Source organism: Choloepus didactylus, chromosome 7 (assembly GCF_015220235.1).
Source record: "Choloepus didactylus isolate mChoDid1 chromosome 7, mChoDid1.pri, whole genome shotgun sequence".
In the NCBI taxonomy this organism is placed as follows: domain Eukaryota; kingdom Metazoa; phylum Chordata; class Mammalia; order Pilosa; family Megalonychidae; genus Choloepus; species Choloepus didactylus.
In genome coordinates, this window is record NC_051313.1 from 105136815 (window position 1) to 105157431 (window position 20617).

General features: G+C 36.8%; 1 protein-coding gene across 6 annotated transcripts in view; it reads left to right on the forward strand.

The window, feature by feature from the left end:
- LOC119539344 (24-hydroxycholesterol 7-alpha-hydroxylase) overlaps nt 1-20617 on the forward strand; it is a 108703-nt gene that overhangs the window by 36879 nt on the left and 51207 nt on the right. For 5 of the 6 annotated variants that reach the window (XM_037842823.1, XM_037842826.1, XM_037842825.1 and 2 more), the window contains exons 6-7: nt 2611-2718; nt 7228-7318. In XM_037842823.1, coding sequence (XP_037698751.1) covers nt 2611-2718; nt 7228-7318 — 199 coding nt within the window. The remainder of the gene's footprint in view (nt 1-2610; nt 2719-7227; nt 7319-20617) is intronic. The other variant, XM_037842828.1, reaches the window with a different exon arrangement.

Sequence of the window (20617 nt, forward strand, 5' to 3'; positions counted from 1 at the left end):
GTGGTGATTTCTTCCATATTTTTCTAGATATATATATTAAACCAGTATTTTGTTTAAAATTATACTGCTCTGCAGAATAACATACTAGAAGAATGAAGTACATCTAAAGGATTTCCATAAGGTACTGGTGCAGGCTTTGTAGTTTTGTGTTGTAACAACTTATATTATAAATATGACAGAAACCAGCAGCAATGGGAATTTATACTTACACTATTTTCATCTCTGCTAATCCATTATTACAAAAGCAACAGCAATAAGCCAGCAGCTAACATTTGTGTGGTCCTTAATCTGTGCGAGGCATAGAGTTATATGTTTATTTTTCACTATAAGTTTAATGCTCAGAAAACTGGGGAGCATTAAACTGAGAAAGCGGGATCAGAGAGGTGAATTACTTTTGAAAAATTACATGCCTTTGTAAGTGACAGCAATAGTCTCTATATCATCATTTTTTTAAAATAATGATTGAATAGTCATTTGCTGTGTCATAGGACCTGAAAGAAAACTACTGTGTTATGGTACAATGCCATTCTCTTAATTCCCTGATGTGTGGGAGTTATGGATTGTGTCACTAGGGGACAGTATAACACAGTTGCTTAGAACATGGGGTCTGGAGCTGTGCTCACAGGGTTCCACTCTCAACTCAACCATCACCAAGCAGTCATGTGTCTCCAGCACTTACCTAAGTTCATTTTATGTTTCCTCAAAAGTAAAATGCTGAAGATAATAGTAGCTCCTTCTTGGAGTTGTGGTGAGGATTGATATGGATAAATACTTAAAATAGTATTTTTTAATTCTTAATTAGTGCAGAATTTCTGTTTGGGGTGATAGGAAAGTTTTGGTAGTGTATAGTAGTGATAGTAACACAATATTATGAATGTAATCAACACCATTGAATTATATATCTGAATGTGGCTAAAAGGGGAAATTGTAGGTAGTTTATTTGTTGCTAGAATAAAAATTTAAAAAGAAAACAACTACTGGACTGTAAAACACACACAGTGAACCCTAATATAAACTGTGGACTGTAGTTAATAGTACAATTATAATAATAATGTAACAAATGTACCACACCAATGCAAAATGTTCAAATGGGGGAGGGTTTAGAGTAACTCTGTATTTTCTTCATGATCTTTCTGTAAACCTACAATTTCTCTAATAAAAACAAACAAACAAAAATAAGAGTACTTCAGTACTTGCCTTTAGCAATCAGTGAATAAACATTAGCTACAGTTATTTCTATCATCTTAATCTGAGTTAAGATTAAAAGTATATGAGTACTTAGTGAAATGTTATAGTGTTTGAATTTCTCCCCCATGCTGGGTGTGCTGGTTTGAGTGTATTGTGTCCCCCAAATGCCATTATCTTTGTGGTCTTGTGTGGGGCAGAAGTTTTGGTGCTGGTTGGATTTGCTTGGAGTGTGCCCCACCCAGCTGTCGGTGATGATTCTGATGAGCTGTTCCCATGGAAGCGTGGCCCCGCCCATTCAGGGTGGGCCTTGATCAGTGGAGCTATGTAAATGAACTGACTCAAAGAGAGGAAACGGAGTGCAGTTGGGAGTGACATTTTGAAGAGGAGCAAGCTTGCTAGAGAGGAACGTCCTGGGAGAAAGCCGTTTTGAGGCCAGAGCTTTGGAGTGGATGCCGGCTGCCTTCCTAGCTAGCAGAGGTTTTCCGGACACCACTGGCCATCCTCTGGTGAAGGTACCCGATTGCTGAGGTGTTACCTTGGATGCTTTGTGGCCTTAAGACTGTAACTGTGTAGCGAAATAAACCCCCATTTTATAAAAGCCTATCCATCTCTGGTGTTTTGCATTCTGCAGCATTAGCAAACTAGAACACTGGGGAAGGATCATTGGTAAAGGCAAATTTGAGGACATCTCCCCTGAAGAAAATGCCTTCACTGTGCTTGTGTGCTGACCTGGGACCAACCATAGTTGCTGGCCTTGGAAGGGGCCCCGCTCTGAGCTGGCACTGTTCAAGTCAAATGCCAGTTCTCTCCATGTTGTAGAGTATTACAGGTTTATAACCCGTGGGCTTGGCATTTCTCTCTCCCACGGTGGATGTGCTGAGAATCTGCATGCAGATAAAGGTAGGTTTTCGTCTTGATACTGCAGAGATCTGTGTTTCTGTGCTGCTGCATTTTCCTAAGAGAAGAGGAAAATTAAATAAATAAAAAATAAATAAATAGAAAGATAACATCAAAATGTAATATGTACCAGTTTCTATTTAAGCACATTATAGGTACTGCTCATTTAATTCTCACAACAATCCTATGAAGTAGCTACCATAGGACCATTTTATAGGTGAGGAAACTGAGACATAGAGAGCTTTAAGTAATTTGCCCAAGGTAACACAACTCTTAAATAGCTAAGCCAGGGTGTGAACCAAGGCAGTAAAGCAGTTGAGCTCCAGAGTCCATACTTCTGGTTACTATATGGTAAGTGTGTAAATCCCTTAGGACACCTTGTGCTGCAAGCCCAGGAATGACTGGAATAATATATTTTGAATTTAAGAAAAATGTGTAATCAGTTTTTTTAGAAAATAAAACAGAAAATATGTGCAATCTTTATCACATAGCCATAGATTGATGATATTTATTTCTTTTAATTAGACATTACTTCAGGCAGTGCTGGATGTCATAGAGATGGAAACAAATGGACAAAATGGTCCCAATTACGGACTTTTACTCCTTTGGGCTTCTCTGTCAAATGCTGTTCCTGTAAGTATATAAGTATATTAATAAAGTAAGGGTTACATTTCTGTCTACTGTAGTTTCATTTTTTCTCTTCTTTTTTTTTTTTTTTTTTTTTTTTTCAGTCCTTTCACTTCTTGTTATGGGGAATAAAAAGACTATAGTGGTTTTGGTTGTGAGACAGAAAAACAAAACTGAATTTCTAATGAAATCTGATAAGGTCAGAAAGGAGGCAAAGCAGAGATGTGAAGTGAATTCTGCCTTCCAAAAGGCAGCATACAAGAGGCCAAGGGGAGAGCTTGCCCTTGGGGGCCTGTTGTGACAACACATGTTTACAGAGCCTTTTCTGTGTGTCAGTATCTGTGATGTAAAGATGAATAAGGTCTGGCCCCAACCTCTTACTGGAGAAGGAGTAGGTAAACAACAGGGGCAAATAGAACTGAACTTGAATCCAGACACCCCCAGCCATAGCTGTAGGCTCTTATGGAGGTATCTTAACCTCTCTGAGCCTCTACTTCCTAATCAGTAAAATGGGAATAATGTACATAAAACTCTTAACAAGGTTCGAGGACTTGGGCACTCAATAAATGGTAACTCATTTCTCTTAAAGGTTGTTGTGAGGATTCAATGAGGTAAGCCCCACTGGCATCCAGTGAACGTGCGTTGTCTTCCACCACTCCCTTTCTCCTTCTGTGCACCATTCTCCTTTGCACTGCTTGGTATCTTTGTCCTTCCAGCTACCTGTGAATAGAGCTAGTGACACTGGAACTCACAGTGCTTCTAAAGAAAGAAGAGTCTCTTCAGTCTTTTCTTTTTAAAGGAGTCATTAACTAGATTTAAAGCTGAGATTTGTCAGCCACTTCATGTTCAACATGACTAGTTTCCTGGGTCAGTAGGCTCTCACCTTAGTCTAAGCTGCTACTTATATTATCCATGAAATTAAAGGGTAAACTTTTTGATATATTTTTTTTCTCTAAACAGGAGCGTTCAACCCATCTTTAGTGATACATGTAGTTATTTTCTTCCTTTTTTTCCCCAATAAATAGAAATAAAGGAGATGTTTCCTCTATTATTTATTTCTCCTTCACCTATGAAAGTATGGGCTGTTAATGGCTTTCTAAGTTCTGATACTCTGGTTTGCCTTAGCCAATTGTAAGTTTATTGGATAAAGAGCAGAAATAGAAATTCTGGCCTCTCTGCTCAAATGTGAATCAGCCGGTAGAATATATATATTTTGTCTGGTGTGGGCAAGGGAAAATAGTCTAATTTTTTCTCCTCCTTTATGTAGCTCTAATATTAGTCTTTGATTTTTCCTTAAGCAATTTTCTTGGAAACTGATTAAGCAATAGCAAAATGAAATAGCAAACAGCAAAACAACTCCCAAAGCAGCAACAAAACAGCCACTCCAGTCAGAAGATTAATTTTCAAGATCTCATTAGAAAGGTCCCTGAGAAGAAAGCCATACAAAGCCCTATTGATCTAACACAGGGGAAGTCAGCTCTTTATAATTTGTTTCTGGTACTGATTCAAAGGGATTTGAATCATTTATTTCAGAAAAGAAGTATCTGATGATTAGTGAAAATTCCATCTTGCTGGCTCTTCTTGGCTACTCTGAGAGGCAGCCTAGTGTGTAGGCAGAGACCCTGGAAAATCTTTAGAGACAGGTCCAAGGCTAACTCCCATTCCTGGGTGACAGTGGCCAATTGTTCAACCTCTAGGAACCCCAGTGTTCTCATTTGTGAAGATGGGATTAATGCTACCTACCTCATTAGATAGTTTTGAGGATTGCATGGGAAAGAAATGGAAACTGGCTAACAGTATCTGGCACAGAGTAGGTGCTCAATAAATGCTAGCTTTCTTCCCTTATAAAAATCATTGCCCTGGTTTCAATCACTACTTTCAATAGTCCATTAGCCGTGAACATAGACTGCCCTGACTTTCAAATACTCGATCCCTCGAGACCCCCAGGGTGCGAGTCACTGATCCTGGTTTCTGTGCTGGGAGAGCTGCTGGAAGCCTGCCAGAAGTGTGGGTGGTAGGGTCAGTCCTTTCTTGGTGTCCAGATCATATCTTTATCTCATCTTTCCTACTTTGTGCTCTGCCTCAAGGACCATGGGAATTCAGAGCTCAGAACTCAGATGAGCTTGGTACCAGGTCACTAGGAGGCTCCATTATGGGCCCATAATTGTGAACTTTGGTGGACTGGCCCAGGATTCTAGATTCTAACCATAACTTATGAAAATATTTTTATGGAATAAAGTGTTCCAAGTTCCAAAAAATTCTTGACTGTCAAATGGACTATTTAAAACATCTCTCCAAATGCAATCTTAATGCTGAAATTTTACCTTTTCTATATGCTTTTTCTCTGAAGTCTTTTCTAAATACTCTATCGGTAATGTTCTTTATCACCATTCTCACCCCATCCCACCCTCAGCTCCCACAGCATTTATTGTCTGTACCTGTCCTTTGGCACTTTCACTGCCTTGTACATTTAGCTATTTTTTTTTTCTGTGCGTGTCTCATATCCCCAACTAGATTTGAAAGCTCCTAGGGCAGGAATTATGTCTCACACATATTTGTGATATCATGATGGGTAGAATACTGTATGACATGTAATGGGAACTCCATAAATATTTGTTAAATCTGTTTTTGAATGGTTGAATCAATGATGCTAAAGGATATATTCAATTCATCTTCTCTTTGCCACAGAGGAGTAAGAGCTTTCCTCCTTTTCCCTCCCCTACTTTGTTCATTGTCTCAAAACAATGGAAAGTCCTGGTTGCTGCCTTTGCAGTTCAGTGATAGTCCTTCTCTTCTTACCCAGCCCTGACCGTGGACTTGACCTCTTTGGAAAAATACTAATTGGTGCTATAAGAGCAGTTTTTACCTCCTTTCCCAAATATGGGTGCACAAAGACCTCAAGATCGCTGATCCTTGTTTGTTGATTCAGTAATGTATATAAACTTCCTATTGACTCTTTACTCTTTCTTACATACATACTTTTTCATTTCTTTTTTAAAAAGTACTTTGATTTTTTTAAATAGAAAATAAAACAGATATTTAGAAGAGAAATCTGTTAAGAAAAGAGATATTAAAATGATAGCTAACACGGTTGTACAGCCACTTATAGTTTAGCTGAATTCCTTGTGTTTGTCATAAAAATAAGTTTTACCCAATTTTAGTGAATGTCTAAAGCTCTAAGCACATGAAACCCTGAACCCCTCTCTTGTGTAACTGAAAATCTATGTACTATAACTAAGATATTTTTCCCCAACTGAACCCTGATTCTTTAAATGAGGTGAATTGAGTATGGAGTGGTTATTAATTAAATCCAGTAACTCCACGCTTCCATCTAAGATAACAGTAGAAGGGAGCCTGTGACATGAGCTCCTTCTGTCTCCCCTTCTTTGCCTGTAAAAATGAATTTGTTAATCTCTGGAGTAAGTTTTTCCTAATCTGGATAATGCCACAGAAAGAGGGTCTCTGGATTGGAGTGCCCTTGGTTTTCCCGTTCACCTTGTTTATGTAAACAGTACCATGTCTGTCCTTGCAAAATCGAGGTAGTGTCACAAAGGGGAAACCGATGAGTAGGATTGGGTTTGGCTTGAGTACTTCCTTTCAAACAATTGCTCTTCCTCTTTTGACCACAGAGGGGAGTACTAGGATTATTTAAAGGTGCATAATGTTGCTTCATGAAAAAGGCCAAAAGATGTGTTACACAAAGTGTCTTCTGAGTCATTTCAGGACTGATTTTCCAAGATGAAACTTCTTTCACAATAAATGTTTATGGAAAGATTGAAAGGAAAACCCAAACTTCTTTTAATGATCTTATACAGGTTTCCTTTAATGTGTGAACTAAAAATACAAGGAAAAACAAGCACCTGAGTTAGGGGAAATTTAATTTTTTTTGAAACTTGTATAGCAGTACCAGAATAAGTAAAGTTATGAAATAATTTTGTTTTAGGCAAGAGAGAGGACTCAAGTATACTCTGTCCAATAACCTCCAGGTCTGAAATGACCCTATTTTTGACATCGAGAACATCATAGATTTAGTTCATGAAATTTTAAGTATAGGCTTATATAAGTGACCTTTGTTCATTTGCAGAATATTATGATTTGCTAATCCAATTTTTATTTGAAGGAAATTAAAGTTTTAAAATGTTTTTGTCTTAGAGCAAAGTTCTTAAGTGTTATAATACGTTGTTTCTGAATATTTAATATTTGCCTATATTTTATATTGTGCATTAGTAAAAAAAAAATCACTTTTCCCACTTTTTGGTAAAAGATAGGAGTGTTGCCTACATAAACAATATAGTTTAACAGTGACAGACAGAATTACAAATTTGACCTCTTAGAGTTATTTAACATCCCTCTTATTCATGAAATCTAATTATTTTTAAAGATGCCTTTTTATACCATGCTTTTGAAATTAATTCAAAAGTTTTATTTGTTTCTTTTTAATGTTTATGGCTAATACTAAGTAACTATTCACTTTTAGAAAAGTTTATGATTTTTATTTATATTTTTCTTTTTAAGGTGGCATTTTGGACACTTGCTTTTATCCTTTCTCACCCCAATGTCCATGAGACCATTATGGAAGGCATTACTTCTGTGTTTGGCTCAGCAGGTACTAAACCAGAATTAAATTACATAATTGAGGATATATCTAATAATGTACACTTGGTACTTTTAGCAAAGCTAAATACCATAATTTTATAGAAATTCAACATAATCCGAACTTCAGTGTATAAATCGACCAGGTAGAATCCTAGAACTTAATAACTGCCAATCATTTTAGAGGTCATTTAACCCTTCCTTTTTGTTCCAAGTAATGAAACAAGTGTTAGAGTGATTGTGACTTGCCTGACTTCCCTAATTAAACCTTAATTTGCATGCACATACAGGTTTTTTCTTCTAATACCTTCCCTTACCTCAATTGAGCTACAATTCCACAGTCTCTTATCTGACATCCTAAGGACAAAATGGGTTTGAGATTCAAGCTTTTTCACATTTTATAAAAGTAATATGTTGCATATTCCATATATTTCATAATAGTCCCAATGAGGTGTGGAGGTCAGGGAAGGTTTTATTGTCAAATAAATTATTAAAAACAAACTTAGAGATGTTAAAGATTTGTGGGTTTAGGATTTGCAGATATGGATTGTGGCCTTGCATTTTTTAGTTCAGATGTGGGCTCTCCATGTATTACCTGTTTTAAAAAGCAGAAACAAGCTTGAACGGAGAGGGTCAACTCTCCATAATTTCACCTGCATGGGGAAGAGAGTGTTATATGTCAAATTATATATTCCAATATAAAAAGAATAATAAATGACTTGGTTTGCTTGGAAGAAAACAGTATGAAGTTAGGGCAAAAAGTATGATGCCAGTTAACATCCTTCTTCTCCATGATTGCGGAAAATATTTTATTTGAAATATTTTTCTTTATTCTGGACTGCTTCTTACTGAGTTGAACCAGAAAGAAAACTGACCAGACCAAGATGAATATCTAAGTAATACTGTCTCGGAGCCTTGAGTGTGAATTAGTGGATGCTGGGTCTTATCACATAGAAGTAGTGAGCATTAGAATTATCGTGTGCCAACAAAGTGTCAGATACTGTGAGATTCTGGAGACACACTGATGAATGTAAGAGATCACTTTCCTTTAGGTAGTGTACTTCTACAAAGTGAATGGAAATATACATGCCCACATGTCTACAAATGATAAAAGGGAATATTCTCCTTATCATTTCCTTACTAGAGTCTTCTCCTGATTTATGGTTCTCCAAATTCCTGGTAGGCTTAAGGAAATAAAAGATGGTAGGGATTATGTTGGGAGCCTGCCTTACCCAAAGGCCACAAAAAAAGTGTTACATTAACTTAAACTCAGTTTATTTAAAAAAATCAAACTTTTTTTTAACTAGTTTTTACAGAAACAATTCATATCAATCCATGCACAAGATGTAGTAGCAGCTCAGAAATTTAGTGTGAGGGTAGACCACAGATCTCTGGAGGTTGGTATCAAGGAAGATATCCATGTTCCCATACAAATGACACCATCTTGGTCTTTTCAAGCCAAAGGGAAAACAAGATAACAAAATTATATATTTTGGATGGAAAGAATAGTTTTCATATGAAATCTCCTTCATTTATAAACAGTTTCCTAGATCTACATATGGTCTTTAAGGTTGATGGAGGAGAAGTACTTTTGTGAGAAGCTCCTGAATAATTTAATGCTTCCCTGGATTCCATTTCAGGCTTTTAAAAGCTAGGTTAGCAAAGGAAAACAAGGCTTTGTGAGAAATTTCCTATATGATAAGCCAGACCCTCCAAAACTCCATATTAGATTCATAATTTTGGGCTACCAGTGGGAGTGGAGATAATTTTTTTAATGAAATAACTTTACTCTGTTTATAATTCCATTGAGTGCCTTTGGCTCTGCTACTTGATCTCTTTCCTCAATATTTGGGCAACATGTAACATAAAGGGCCAAGAATCCATCACAGACACAACTTTGGGCATAACCCTGATAGCTGCAGAAAGGTGATGAGAGTGAGCTTCTTTAGTAGCTGGAAGAATTTGGGTCTATGATATGCTATGCTAAGTCCTCCAAGAATGTTATAGGATGGCAAGATGGTATTGAGACATGTCCAAGTGGAGAGAAGTTACATGCATAATAGGGATAAGCAATAATGCTATATGGGGTTTAAAGAATAAATTTAAATGTTTAAATGCAATAAGTAAAACTGATGAACCAATTAAATAAGGCAGACAACATGAAGTTTGTATTGAACATCATCATAGGATCAGAGCTTCCTTTATTACCTTGGTAGTTTTTATACTTGTCTATAATGACATACAGAGACAGGATTTTTTCTTACTGCTGTGTGGTGAGTGTCGCCATCTGAGTAAGTGTTACCATGGAATAAGCACCTAGCCACCCCACACCACTGGTGTGTCCCCAGCCAGGGTTGCTACTAAATCAAAGCACCACAGTACCCAAAACACTGATTGGCTCTGAGCCAAAGTCACCTAATTCGTGACTGATAGAATTGAAACTCCTAAATCAAACCCTTGACTCTCCAATCTAATGAAAATTCTGTGATATGCCTTTTATAATGCATGAATCATTACTTACATAAGAAAGGGATTATTTCCATGTAGGTACATTTTTATTAACTAACCTAGTTCCTTTTAAGTTAACAGAAAAAAAAGTTGTTAATTTTCAATCCACTAACCCAGCCTTAAAAATGAGGGTGAAATGTATGTATGATGTCTGGTCTACAAGAGATTTCCCAGGAGATTGTGTCTTCCACAATTTTTGCCTTTAACTCCTGGGCTGGGTCTTGTGATATTGTAACTCGGGATTTTGTGTGCAGTCACCCTCTCCTCCTTTATTGTGTAGCTTTAACAGGCCAAAAGAAAAACACCTGATAATTGTAGATCATTTGATATCCCTGTTCAAATTTACAAGCTTGGATATAGATCCTATTCTAGGCACTTCTCATTTTATTAATTTTTTCACTATCTCACTCCAGTGTGGCACTGTTAATCTGCTTTATTTATTCTCTACATTTTTCATTCAGACACAACTCTTTTTTCAGAGTATTCTGTGAAGAATTGTTCAGGCATTTGGATAATCTTTTTTCCCCTCTTGGAAAATACTGAAGTCTTAAGTCAGGTCCACATCTCTCCAAAAAACACAGTCTAAAAACTCAAAATCAGTACACAGCCTTTATTCAAAAGTAAGATTTCTAGGTCAAAATTTATTGTACATTTTATAATCTACCCATTGTTGTCTTGTTTTGGTCATGTATCAGCTCCATTTAATTTATTCTAAATTGGACTGTTTTTTTCTTTGAATGAAATTTTGTAATCATGAAGCAGGCTCCATTTTATCTTCCACTAAATGCAGAGACTTGTGATCTCTTTTTAATATATAAGAGAAATATTTCTGAAAGTAACAGGAGGTATTAGTCTTACATGGCTGACTTGGCATAATGGCATTACACTTTCCTTGAAATGACAGAATGAGATTTGGGTTATTTTTATCTGTGCAGGGGCTAAGGGTGTGCAAGGTGAGATTGTTGATTCCTAACTCCTTATCTTCCATCTGTAATAACCTGTTCTGAGCAGTGTTGCAGTTCTTGGAATCTTTCTTGATCCATTATTGTCATTTCCTGGTTCATACTTGGTCATCTATTGCCACGAATGTCAAAGAGAAGCAGCTGAGCAGAGTCTGTCTCCAAAAGGTTATTACTTAAAATTTTAATATTAATATGCTTCTTTGATAATAAAATTTTATCCTAAATCCTTCAGAAGCCAAAAATCTGTATCTACCCCAGGAAGCTCAGAAATGTCTGTTGTGTTCAGTAGAAGCTGGTGGCTAGAGGGGGAGGTGGAAGGAGGTGTAGCTTACCTGGCTCTGGCAACAATCCCCAAAACTTCCCAATGTCCACTGTCCCAGTCTCCATGGACAATCTATAGGCTTATCCTTTGCATTCCCCCAGTCTGTATCCACCACAATTACCCTTTTAAGCCTTTTTAAGCCATCCTTCCCACTTTACATTTGTTTTTTCTATTCATTAAACTGGTATTTATCTTTCTGATATAAAGAAATTGGTTTGATGCAAACTTGTATGGAAGTAACTATAACATTTTATGGAAGTAATATATACATATATTTTAAAATCCACCTACATTAAGAAAGAAACATTACTACGTGACTGGCTGGGTAGACTTAATGTAATGAAAATGTCATCCCTTTTCAAATTAATATATATTTGGTTAATTCTAACAAGAATTCCAGTGGAAGATTTTTTTTAAAAATCACTAAATATCTTAACAATTTTATCTGAAACAATAATTGCAAAAATTGCCAAAATGTATTAGAAATATAGATCAATTAGGCCATATTTGCCCTACCAGATATTAAAACTTATTATAAAGCTGCAATAACAAAAGACTACACAGTTGGCAAAAGGGATCCCAATATATATGGGAATTTAATATATAATGAAGGTAGCATTTCCATGTCATAGGGAAAAACAAATTTATTGAATAATTTTGGAAAATTGGGCATCCACATAGAATGAAATAAAATTAGATTTTATTTACTTACAAACAAATTGTAGGTGTGTTAAACATCTAAAGCTAAAATAAAATAATAAAATATTAGAAGAAAGTTTAGGGAAATATTTGTGTAACTGCTCTGAAGGAAGCCTTCCTAAGAAGCTATAAAGAACAACAATAACAACAAAAAGGTCAGATCTGACTATATAAAAATTAACATTTAAAACTTCAGGATGGCAAAAAACACTAAAAGAAAAATACAGAAGAAAGACTGGAAAACCATATTTGCAACACATATGACAGATAAAATCTATTAGGTAGGTTACCATTAATTTGCCACACGCATGTCAAAAAATGGTCAAATATCAGCAGTTTCATTACGGTTCAACATAATACAAAGAGCTCCTAGGAAGTGATAAGCAAAAGAGAAAGACTGTATAGAAAAATTTGCAAATGATATAAATAAGCAATTCCCAGGAAGGGGAATACAAAACAAAATAAAACAACTAAAACTATTTAAAGGGGGTGACGTCATCAACATGGTGATGTAAACAGCTACTGAAAACCTCTCTCCAGAGAGTCAATGAAAACAAAGGACAATTCTGAATTGTTCAAAGTCTAGAGGAGGATATATACTGGAGAAGGATTCTACAAATGCTAAACTGAAGAAAGAGAGAAAATAACAAGGCAGGAATCTTCTGTCCTGGACCAGCCAGTCCTCTCTCCTCCCCTTCTCTCAGTCTCAGCATGGGAAAGGTGCAGAAACAGCAGCCAGCATCCCTCCCACCAGGGACATGAATTATAAAATATTTCACAGCAGTGAGACCCTCACTATTTCGAGACCTGGGGGACAGGGGAGGATATTTCAAGGCCCAGGTCAGTGAGGGACAAGAGTCTGAAGAAACATGGACAGAGACTGTGTCTCCAGCCCTGGAGATGAAAACCCTTCCCCTACTCCTGAGGGAAAGAGCAGTGGGTGGCTGTTTCCTTTCCTGGGGGACAGATGAAAAACAGGGACAGCTAGGGGAGACCTCTGACATAAGTAAAGTGGGGGGAACAGCCCCCATATCAAGCCAGACTTTGGCCCACAAAGTGAAGGCACAGGAATCCCACAGTTTTAGCCCCACCTGTTCAAAGCAGCCTGTGCTTAGAGGCAAATTAACTTCTGAGGATGATAAACTCACCAAACATTGCCATCTGCTGGACAGACCAGAAACTGCAAGGGGATTGAAGGGCTTTTAAAAGACTCTCCAGACCCTGTCTTAGGACAATGGAGCAGGTCAACACCCCCTGCACAGAAACCTGGCCCTGTTTTGTCTGAGAAATACGGATGAACCAATTGTTAAAGCAGGGACCTAAAAAAACCCAGGTCTTGCTGGCCAGTGTAAAACAGCACCACTGGGAGCCAGCAGATTTGTTTTAACACACAGAGAGACCTTGTTGTGGTGCCCAGTGTTTACCCCACATCCCTGAGGCAGGTCACTGTGGGCACCTGGTTTTGGGGGGAGCCTAGGGGGCAGAGCCAACCTGAAACTGGCCAGCAATAATGATGAACAGATAGAGAACAAAGCCATTCAACAAGAAAACCCTAGGCAAAAGACAGAAAATGACCTCCAGAATAAACTAATTAAGAAAATCAGATGCCTAGACACCAGCCAATTCATGATTCATACTAGGAAGCATGAAGATATGGCCTAATCAAAGGAACAAGCTAACACCTCAACTGAGATAAAGGAGTTGAAACAACTAATTAAAGATCTTCAAACAAACCTTCTAAATCAAATCAACGAGTTGAAAGAAAATGTGGCAGAAGAGAGGAAAGATATAAAGAAAACAGGGTGCCCATACAGAAGAACTTGAAAATTGTAAAAACAAATGACAGAACTCGTGGGAATGAAAATCCCAATAGAAGAGATGAGTAACACAATGGAGACATACAACAGCAGACTTGAAGATGCAGAAGAAAGGAAGAAGACAGGATGTCTTAAATCCTACACACAAAAGAACAGATAAGGAAAAGAATGGAAAACTATGAGCAGGGTCTCAGGGAACTGAATGACAACATGAAGCAAATGAATATATGTATTATAGGTGTCCCAGAAGGAGAAAAGGAGGGAAAAGGGGCAGAACAAATAATAGAGGAAATAATCAATGAAAATTTCCCAATTCTTATGAAAGTCATAAAATTACAAGTCCAAGAAGCACAGCATACCTCAAACAGAATAGATCCAAACAGACCTACGCCAAGACACTTGCTAGTCAGATTATCAAATGCCAAAGACAGTGAGAGAATTCTGAAAGCAGCAAGAGAGAAGCAGTCCATCACATACAGGGAAGCTCAATAAGATGAAGTACAGATCTCTCAGCAGAAACTGTGGAGGTGAGAAGGCAACTATATTTAAGACACTGAAAGAAACAAACTGCAGACCAAAAATTCTATATCTGGCAAAACTGTCCTTCAAAAATGAGGGAGAGTTTAAAATATTTACAGATAAGCAGACACTGAGAGACTTCGTGAACAAGAGACGTGCTCTACAAGAAATACTAAAGGGAGTGCTACAGGCAGATAGGAAAAGATAGGAGAGAGATGTTTTGAGAAGACTGTATTAATGAAGATTAGCCATAAGGGTGACTAGTAGGGTAAAAAGAAAGAAAAAAATAAGACATGACATATAAAATCCAAGAGAAAAAATGGCTGAAGAAAGTACTGCCCTTAAAGTAACCACATTAAATGTTAATGGATTAAACTCCCCAATCAATAGACATAGATTGGCAGAATGGATTGAAAAACAAAACAAAACAAAACAGAATACATTTATATGCTGTCTACAAGAAACTCACTTAAGACCCAAAGACAAAAACAAATTGAAAATGAAAGGTTGGAAAAAGATATTTCATGCAAACAACAACCAGAAATGACTGGGGGTAGCTATATTAATATCAGATAAACTAGAATTCAAATGTAAAACAATTAAAGGAGACAAAGAAGGACACTATATATTAATAAAAGGGACAATCCATCAAGAAGACATAACAATCATAATTATCTATGCATCAAGCCAGAATGCCCCAAAATAGATGAGGCAAACACTGACAACACATCAACAATAATAGGTGGAGACTTCAATACACCCCTCTTATCAATGGATAGAACATCTAGACAGAGGATCAATAAGAAAACAGAGATTTTGAATAATATGATATATGAACTAGGCTTAACATTTACAGAACATTGTGCTCAACAACAGCAGGATACACATTTTTCTCAAGTGCTCATGGATCATTCTCCAGGATTGACCACATGTTGGGTCACAAAGCAGGTCTCAAAAATTTAAAAAGATGTAAATTACACAAAACACTGTCTCGGATCGTAATGGAATGAAGCTGGAAATCAATAACAGGTGGGTGACTGGAAAAATCACAAATATATGGAGGCTAAACTACACACTCTTAAACAACCAGTGGGTCTAGGAGGAAATTACAAGAGAAATCAGTAATATCCTGAAGCAAATGAAAATGAGAACACAACATATCAAAACTTATGGGATGCAGCACAGGCAGTGCTAAGAGGGTAACTTATTGCCCTGAATGCCTATATTTAAAAAAAAAAAAAGAAGGAGAAGAAGAAGAAAGAGCCAATTGCTCATCTGGAGGAATTAGAGAGAGAACAGCAAACTAACCCCAGAGCAAACAGAAGGAGAGAAATTGCAAATATTAGAGCAGAAATAAATGAAATTGAGAACATGAAAACGACAGAGAGAATCAACAAAACCAGAAGTTTGTTTTTTGTGAAAGTCAATAAAATTGATGGACCCTTAGCTAGACTGACAAAATAAAATAGAGAGAGGATGCAAACAAATAAAATCAGAAATAGGAGGGGGGACATAACTAGTGGCTCTGCAGAAATAAAGGAGATAATAATAAGATATGTGAACAATTATATGCTAACAAACTAGACAACGTGGATGAAATTGACAACTTCCTAGAAAAGCATGAACAACCAACATTGACTCAAGAAGGAGAAAACCTCAAGAAGGAGGACACCTCAACAAACCAATCACAAGTAAAGATGTTAGCTCATTCTATGAAGCCAACATTACCCTAATACCAAAGCCAAAGATACTACAAGAAAAGAAAATTACAGACCAATATCTTTAATAAATATAGATGCAAAAATCCTCAACAGAATACTTGCAAATTGAATCCAGCAGCACATTGAAAGAATTATACACCATGAAGAAGTGGGTTTTATTCCACATATATGCAAGGGTGGTTCCACACAAGAAAATCAATTAACATAATACAGCTAACATCATACTCAATGGGAAAAGACTGAAAGCTTTTCCTCTAAGATCAGAAACAAGACAAGGATGCTCACTGTCACCACTGTTATTCAACATTGTGCTGGAAGTTCTAGCTAGAGTAATTAGACAGGAAAAAGAAATAAAAGACATCCAAATTGGAAAGGAAGAAGTAAAACTTTCACAGTTTGCAGATGACATGATCCTATATGTAGAAAATCCTTCCCCCCAAAATCTACAGTAAAGCCTCTAGTGCTAATAAATGACTGTAGCAAAGTGGCAGGATAAAATACCAACATGGAAAAATCAGTAGTATTTCTTTACACCAGTAATGAGCAATCTGAGAAGGAAATTAAGAAAAAAATTCCATTTACAATAGCAGCCATAAGAATCCAATATTTAGGAATAAATTTAACTGAGGGCATAAAAGACCTATGCACAGAAAACTGCAAGACACTGCTAAGAGAAATCATACAGGACCTTAAAAATATAAGAACATATGATGTTTATGGATTAGAAGACTAAAAATAGTTAAGATGTCAATTCTACCCAAATTGATTTGTAGATTCAATGCAATACCAATTAAAATCCCAACAACTTACTTTGCAGAACTAGGAAAACCAATGGTCAAATTTATTTGGAAGGCAGAGTGCCCTGAATAGCCAAAAATATCTTGAGAAAGAAAAATAAAGTGGGAGGTCTTATGCTATCTGACTTAATTTAAAGCATATTACAAAGCTACAGTGGTCAAACAGCATGGTACTTGCATAAAGATAGATGTACTGCCCAGTGGAATCAAATTGAGTGTTCAGAGGGGTCCCTGTCATCTGTGGACATTTGATCTTAGATAAGGCAGTCAAATTGACTCAACTGGAACAGAGCAGCCTCTTCAACAAATGATGCTTGGAAAACTTGATATCTATATCCAAAAGAATGAAAGAGGACCCTTATCTCATACCTTATACAAAAATTAACTCAAAATAAATCAAAGAGCTAATCATTGCAGTGAAGACCATAAAACTTTTAGAAGAAAAGGTAGGGAAATATCTTACAGGTCTTGTAATAGGACTTGACATCCAAAGTACAAGCAATGAAAGAAGAAATAGATAAATTGGATCTCTTTAAAACTGAATACTTCTCCACATCAGAGGACTTTGTCAGGAAAGTTAAAAGGCAGCTTATGCAATGGGAGACAATATTTGGAAACTACATATCAGATAAGGGCTTAATATCCAGAATATATGAAGAGATCCTGCAACACAAAAACAAAAAGCAAACAACCCAATTAAAAAATGGGCAAAAGGCATGGGCAGACACTTTTCCAAAGAGGAAATACAAATGGCTCAAAAACATATGAAAAGATGCTCAACTTCACTATTAGGGAAATGCAAATCAAAACCACAATGAGACATCATCTCACACCATCTAGAATGGCCATTATAAAAAAAGAAAAAAGAAAACTACAAGTGCTTGAGAGGATGTGGAGAAATGGGTACACTTATTCACTGTTGGTGCAAATGTAGAATGGTGCAACCACTCTGGAAGGCAGTCTGGCAGTTCCTCAGGAAGCTGAGTTTAGAATTGTCATATGATCTAGCAATCCCATTACTAGGTATATACTTACAGGAACTGAAAGCAGGGACATGAATGGACATTTTACACCTATGTTTACAGTGGCATTATTCATGATTGCCAAGAGACGGAAATGGCCCAAATGTCCATCAACAGATGAATAGGTAAATAAACTGTAGCATATACATATGATGGAATATTACACAGCTCGAAGACAGAATAAAGTCATGATGCATGCAGCAACATGGATGGACCTTGAGGACATTATGTTGAGCAAAATAAGCCAGAAACAAAAGGACAAATACTGGATGGTCTCACTAATATGAACTAACTATAATGAGCAAACTCTGAGAGTTAAAGTTGAGAACACAGGTTACCAGCAAATAGAAAGAGGGTAGAGATTGGGTGCTTGATGCTGAAGGAGCACAGAACATTCAACAGGAGTACAGAACATTCAACAGAAAAGATCCAGAAATACATAGCACAATACTATGTGATGGTAGCACAATATTGTAAGTATAATGAACAATGCTGAGTGTGAGTATGGTTGAAAGAAGGTGGTTAAGGGCATGCATGATACCAGAAGGAAAGACAGAGGATAAAAACTGCGACTGTATAATGTACCAAAACCTAGAGTGGACAATGATGGTGATTAAATGTATAGATATAAGAATATTTCACTGAGGGAGAACAAGTGAACTTCACCATTGCAAGGTGTTACAAATGGGATGGGATATGGAAAAAATACAATTAATGCAAACTAGGGTCTATGGTTAACAGTAATATTATAGTGTTCTTTCATTAATTGTAACAAAGGCAATATACCAAAGCTAAAAGTCAATAAGAGGGGGATATAAGGGAAGGATATGGGATTCTTGTTGTTGTTGCTTCTCCTTTTTTAAATTTATTTTTTCTTTTCTCCTCTTGTTGCTTTATGGAAGAAATGGAAATGTTCTCATATAGATTGTGGTGGTGAATACATAACTATGTGATTATACCAGTAACCATTGATTGTTCACTTGTGATAGATTGTATGGTATGTGAGTAAAACTGTTTAAAAAATAATCAGAAAGGTACAAGTGCTGGAGAAGATGTGGAGAGAGAGATATACCTATTCACTCTTTGTAGAGAAGTAGAATGGTGCAGCCCCTCAGAGGGCAGTGTGGTGGCTCTGCAGTGGGCTAAGTATAGGATTGCCACATGATCCTGCAACCCTGTTATTAGAGAAAGACTTGGAAGAACTGAAAGCAGGGACATGAATAGGCATTTGTACACTTGTGTTTATGGTGGTATTATTCACTGTTTGCAATGGATAGAGGTGGCCTAAGAGTACACAGACTGATGAACGAAAGAGCAATCCATGGTGTATAAATACAATGGAATATTAAGTGGCTGCAGGAAGGAATGAAGTCATGTGGCATGCAACTGGGTGAATGAACTTTGAGGACATATGTTGAGTGAAATAAGCCTGAAACCAAAGGACAAATAATATATGGTCTCACTAATATAAACTACAATGGGCAAACTCTGAGAATTGGATTAGAGAGCATAGGTTATCAGGGGATAGAAAGTGGGCAGATACTGGGCAATCAATGATTAAGGAGTACAGAATGTTCAATAAGGCTCATTGTAAAGGTTCCTAGATTGTAAGTTCTTAGAGCAGTCACATCTATTCTGAGTTTTAACTGTTATTTCTAAATTCTGAGATGCTGTGCTGTTTGTGTATAACCTGGTAGCTATCTGGAACATTGGGTATTTGTGTGACACCTGAGACTCAGAGTTAGAATTACGTAGCTCTGAATGTCAGCATTACTCCATACAGCAACTGTTAAATAAGCTTAAAAAGAGATCAGATTTCAATTAGAGGTATGAATGGAATGGACCTGGTTAGGTCTAAGGTAAATCAGAATATAGGGCAACGAGTGATATTGTCTGTATTTTAAAACTTCAACTTCTATGTGAGACCAAAAGGAAGACATGTTTATTTGGTCCAAAATTTAAATTTCCTGTAGCCTTAGCCAGATACTGTGAACTACTATAGAATGCCAAGCCCCAACCAACAGTATTCCTGAAAACTGTAGAGAGTGCCATGGGCTCTATTAAGTCTCTATGAAAGTTTTTCTTAATAAGTTTATTCTTTCCGGAACTTTAGGCCTCCGGATTGATCCTATGCCAGATAAGCCAGACCCAGAGGTACTAGTCTCTCCAAGAACATCAATAAGTTTCATTCCTCTACCCCATAAGGTCAATACCCCTTTCCAGCAGGAAGAAGTTAAAATGGTCTTTGCTCAGATATCCCTGAAGATTGAGAGAATGATCAAATGAGAGGGAGAAGGCATAACTAGAAATTAGGGTTTAAGAAATGACTGTGACTACTGTCTCACTATATAGATACTTCTTTTTAGTGTCTATTGTTTTAGGATAGCCAGAAGGAAATACCCTGAAGTTGTTGAACTGTAATCCAGTTGCCCTGATCTTTGACAGTGATTGTATAACTATAAAGCAAAACAAAACAAAACAGAAGTCAGTGGCCCGTGTTTGTATGGATCTACTTCTGTATGCTTTGTTCTGTTCTATCTATCTATCTATCTATCTATCTATCTATCTATCTGTCTATAGATAGATAGATAGATGTCTGCCGGCTACGCTGTCTTAGTTAACCTACCTCTATTGCAAGTCTTAAAATTGGGTAGAATGCAATACTAGTGGTCATTAAAGGGGTAGTGTGTAAGAGGTATGGGATGTTTAGGGTTTTGTTTTTTCTTTTTATTTCTTTTTCTGGAGTAATGCAAATGTTCTAAAAATGAAACTTAGTTCTGCAATGGTGATGAATGCATAACTATGTGATGATACTGTGAACCATTGATTGTACACTTTGGATGGATTATATGGTGTGTGACTATATCTCAATAAAATTACATTTTAAAAAAACCCCCAAAACTATGTAAAATGCTCAAACTCATATAATGGACAGAAAATGTCAG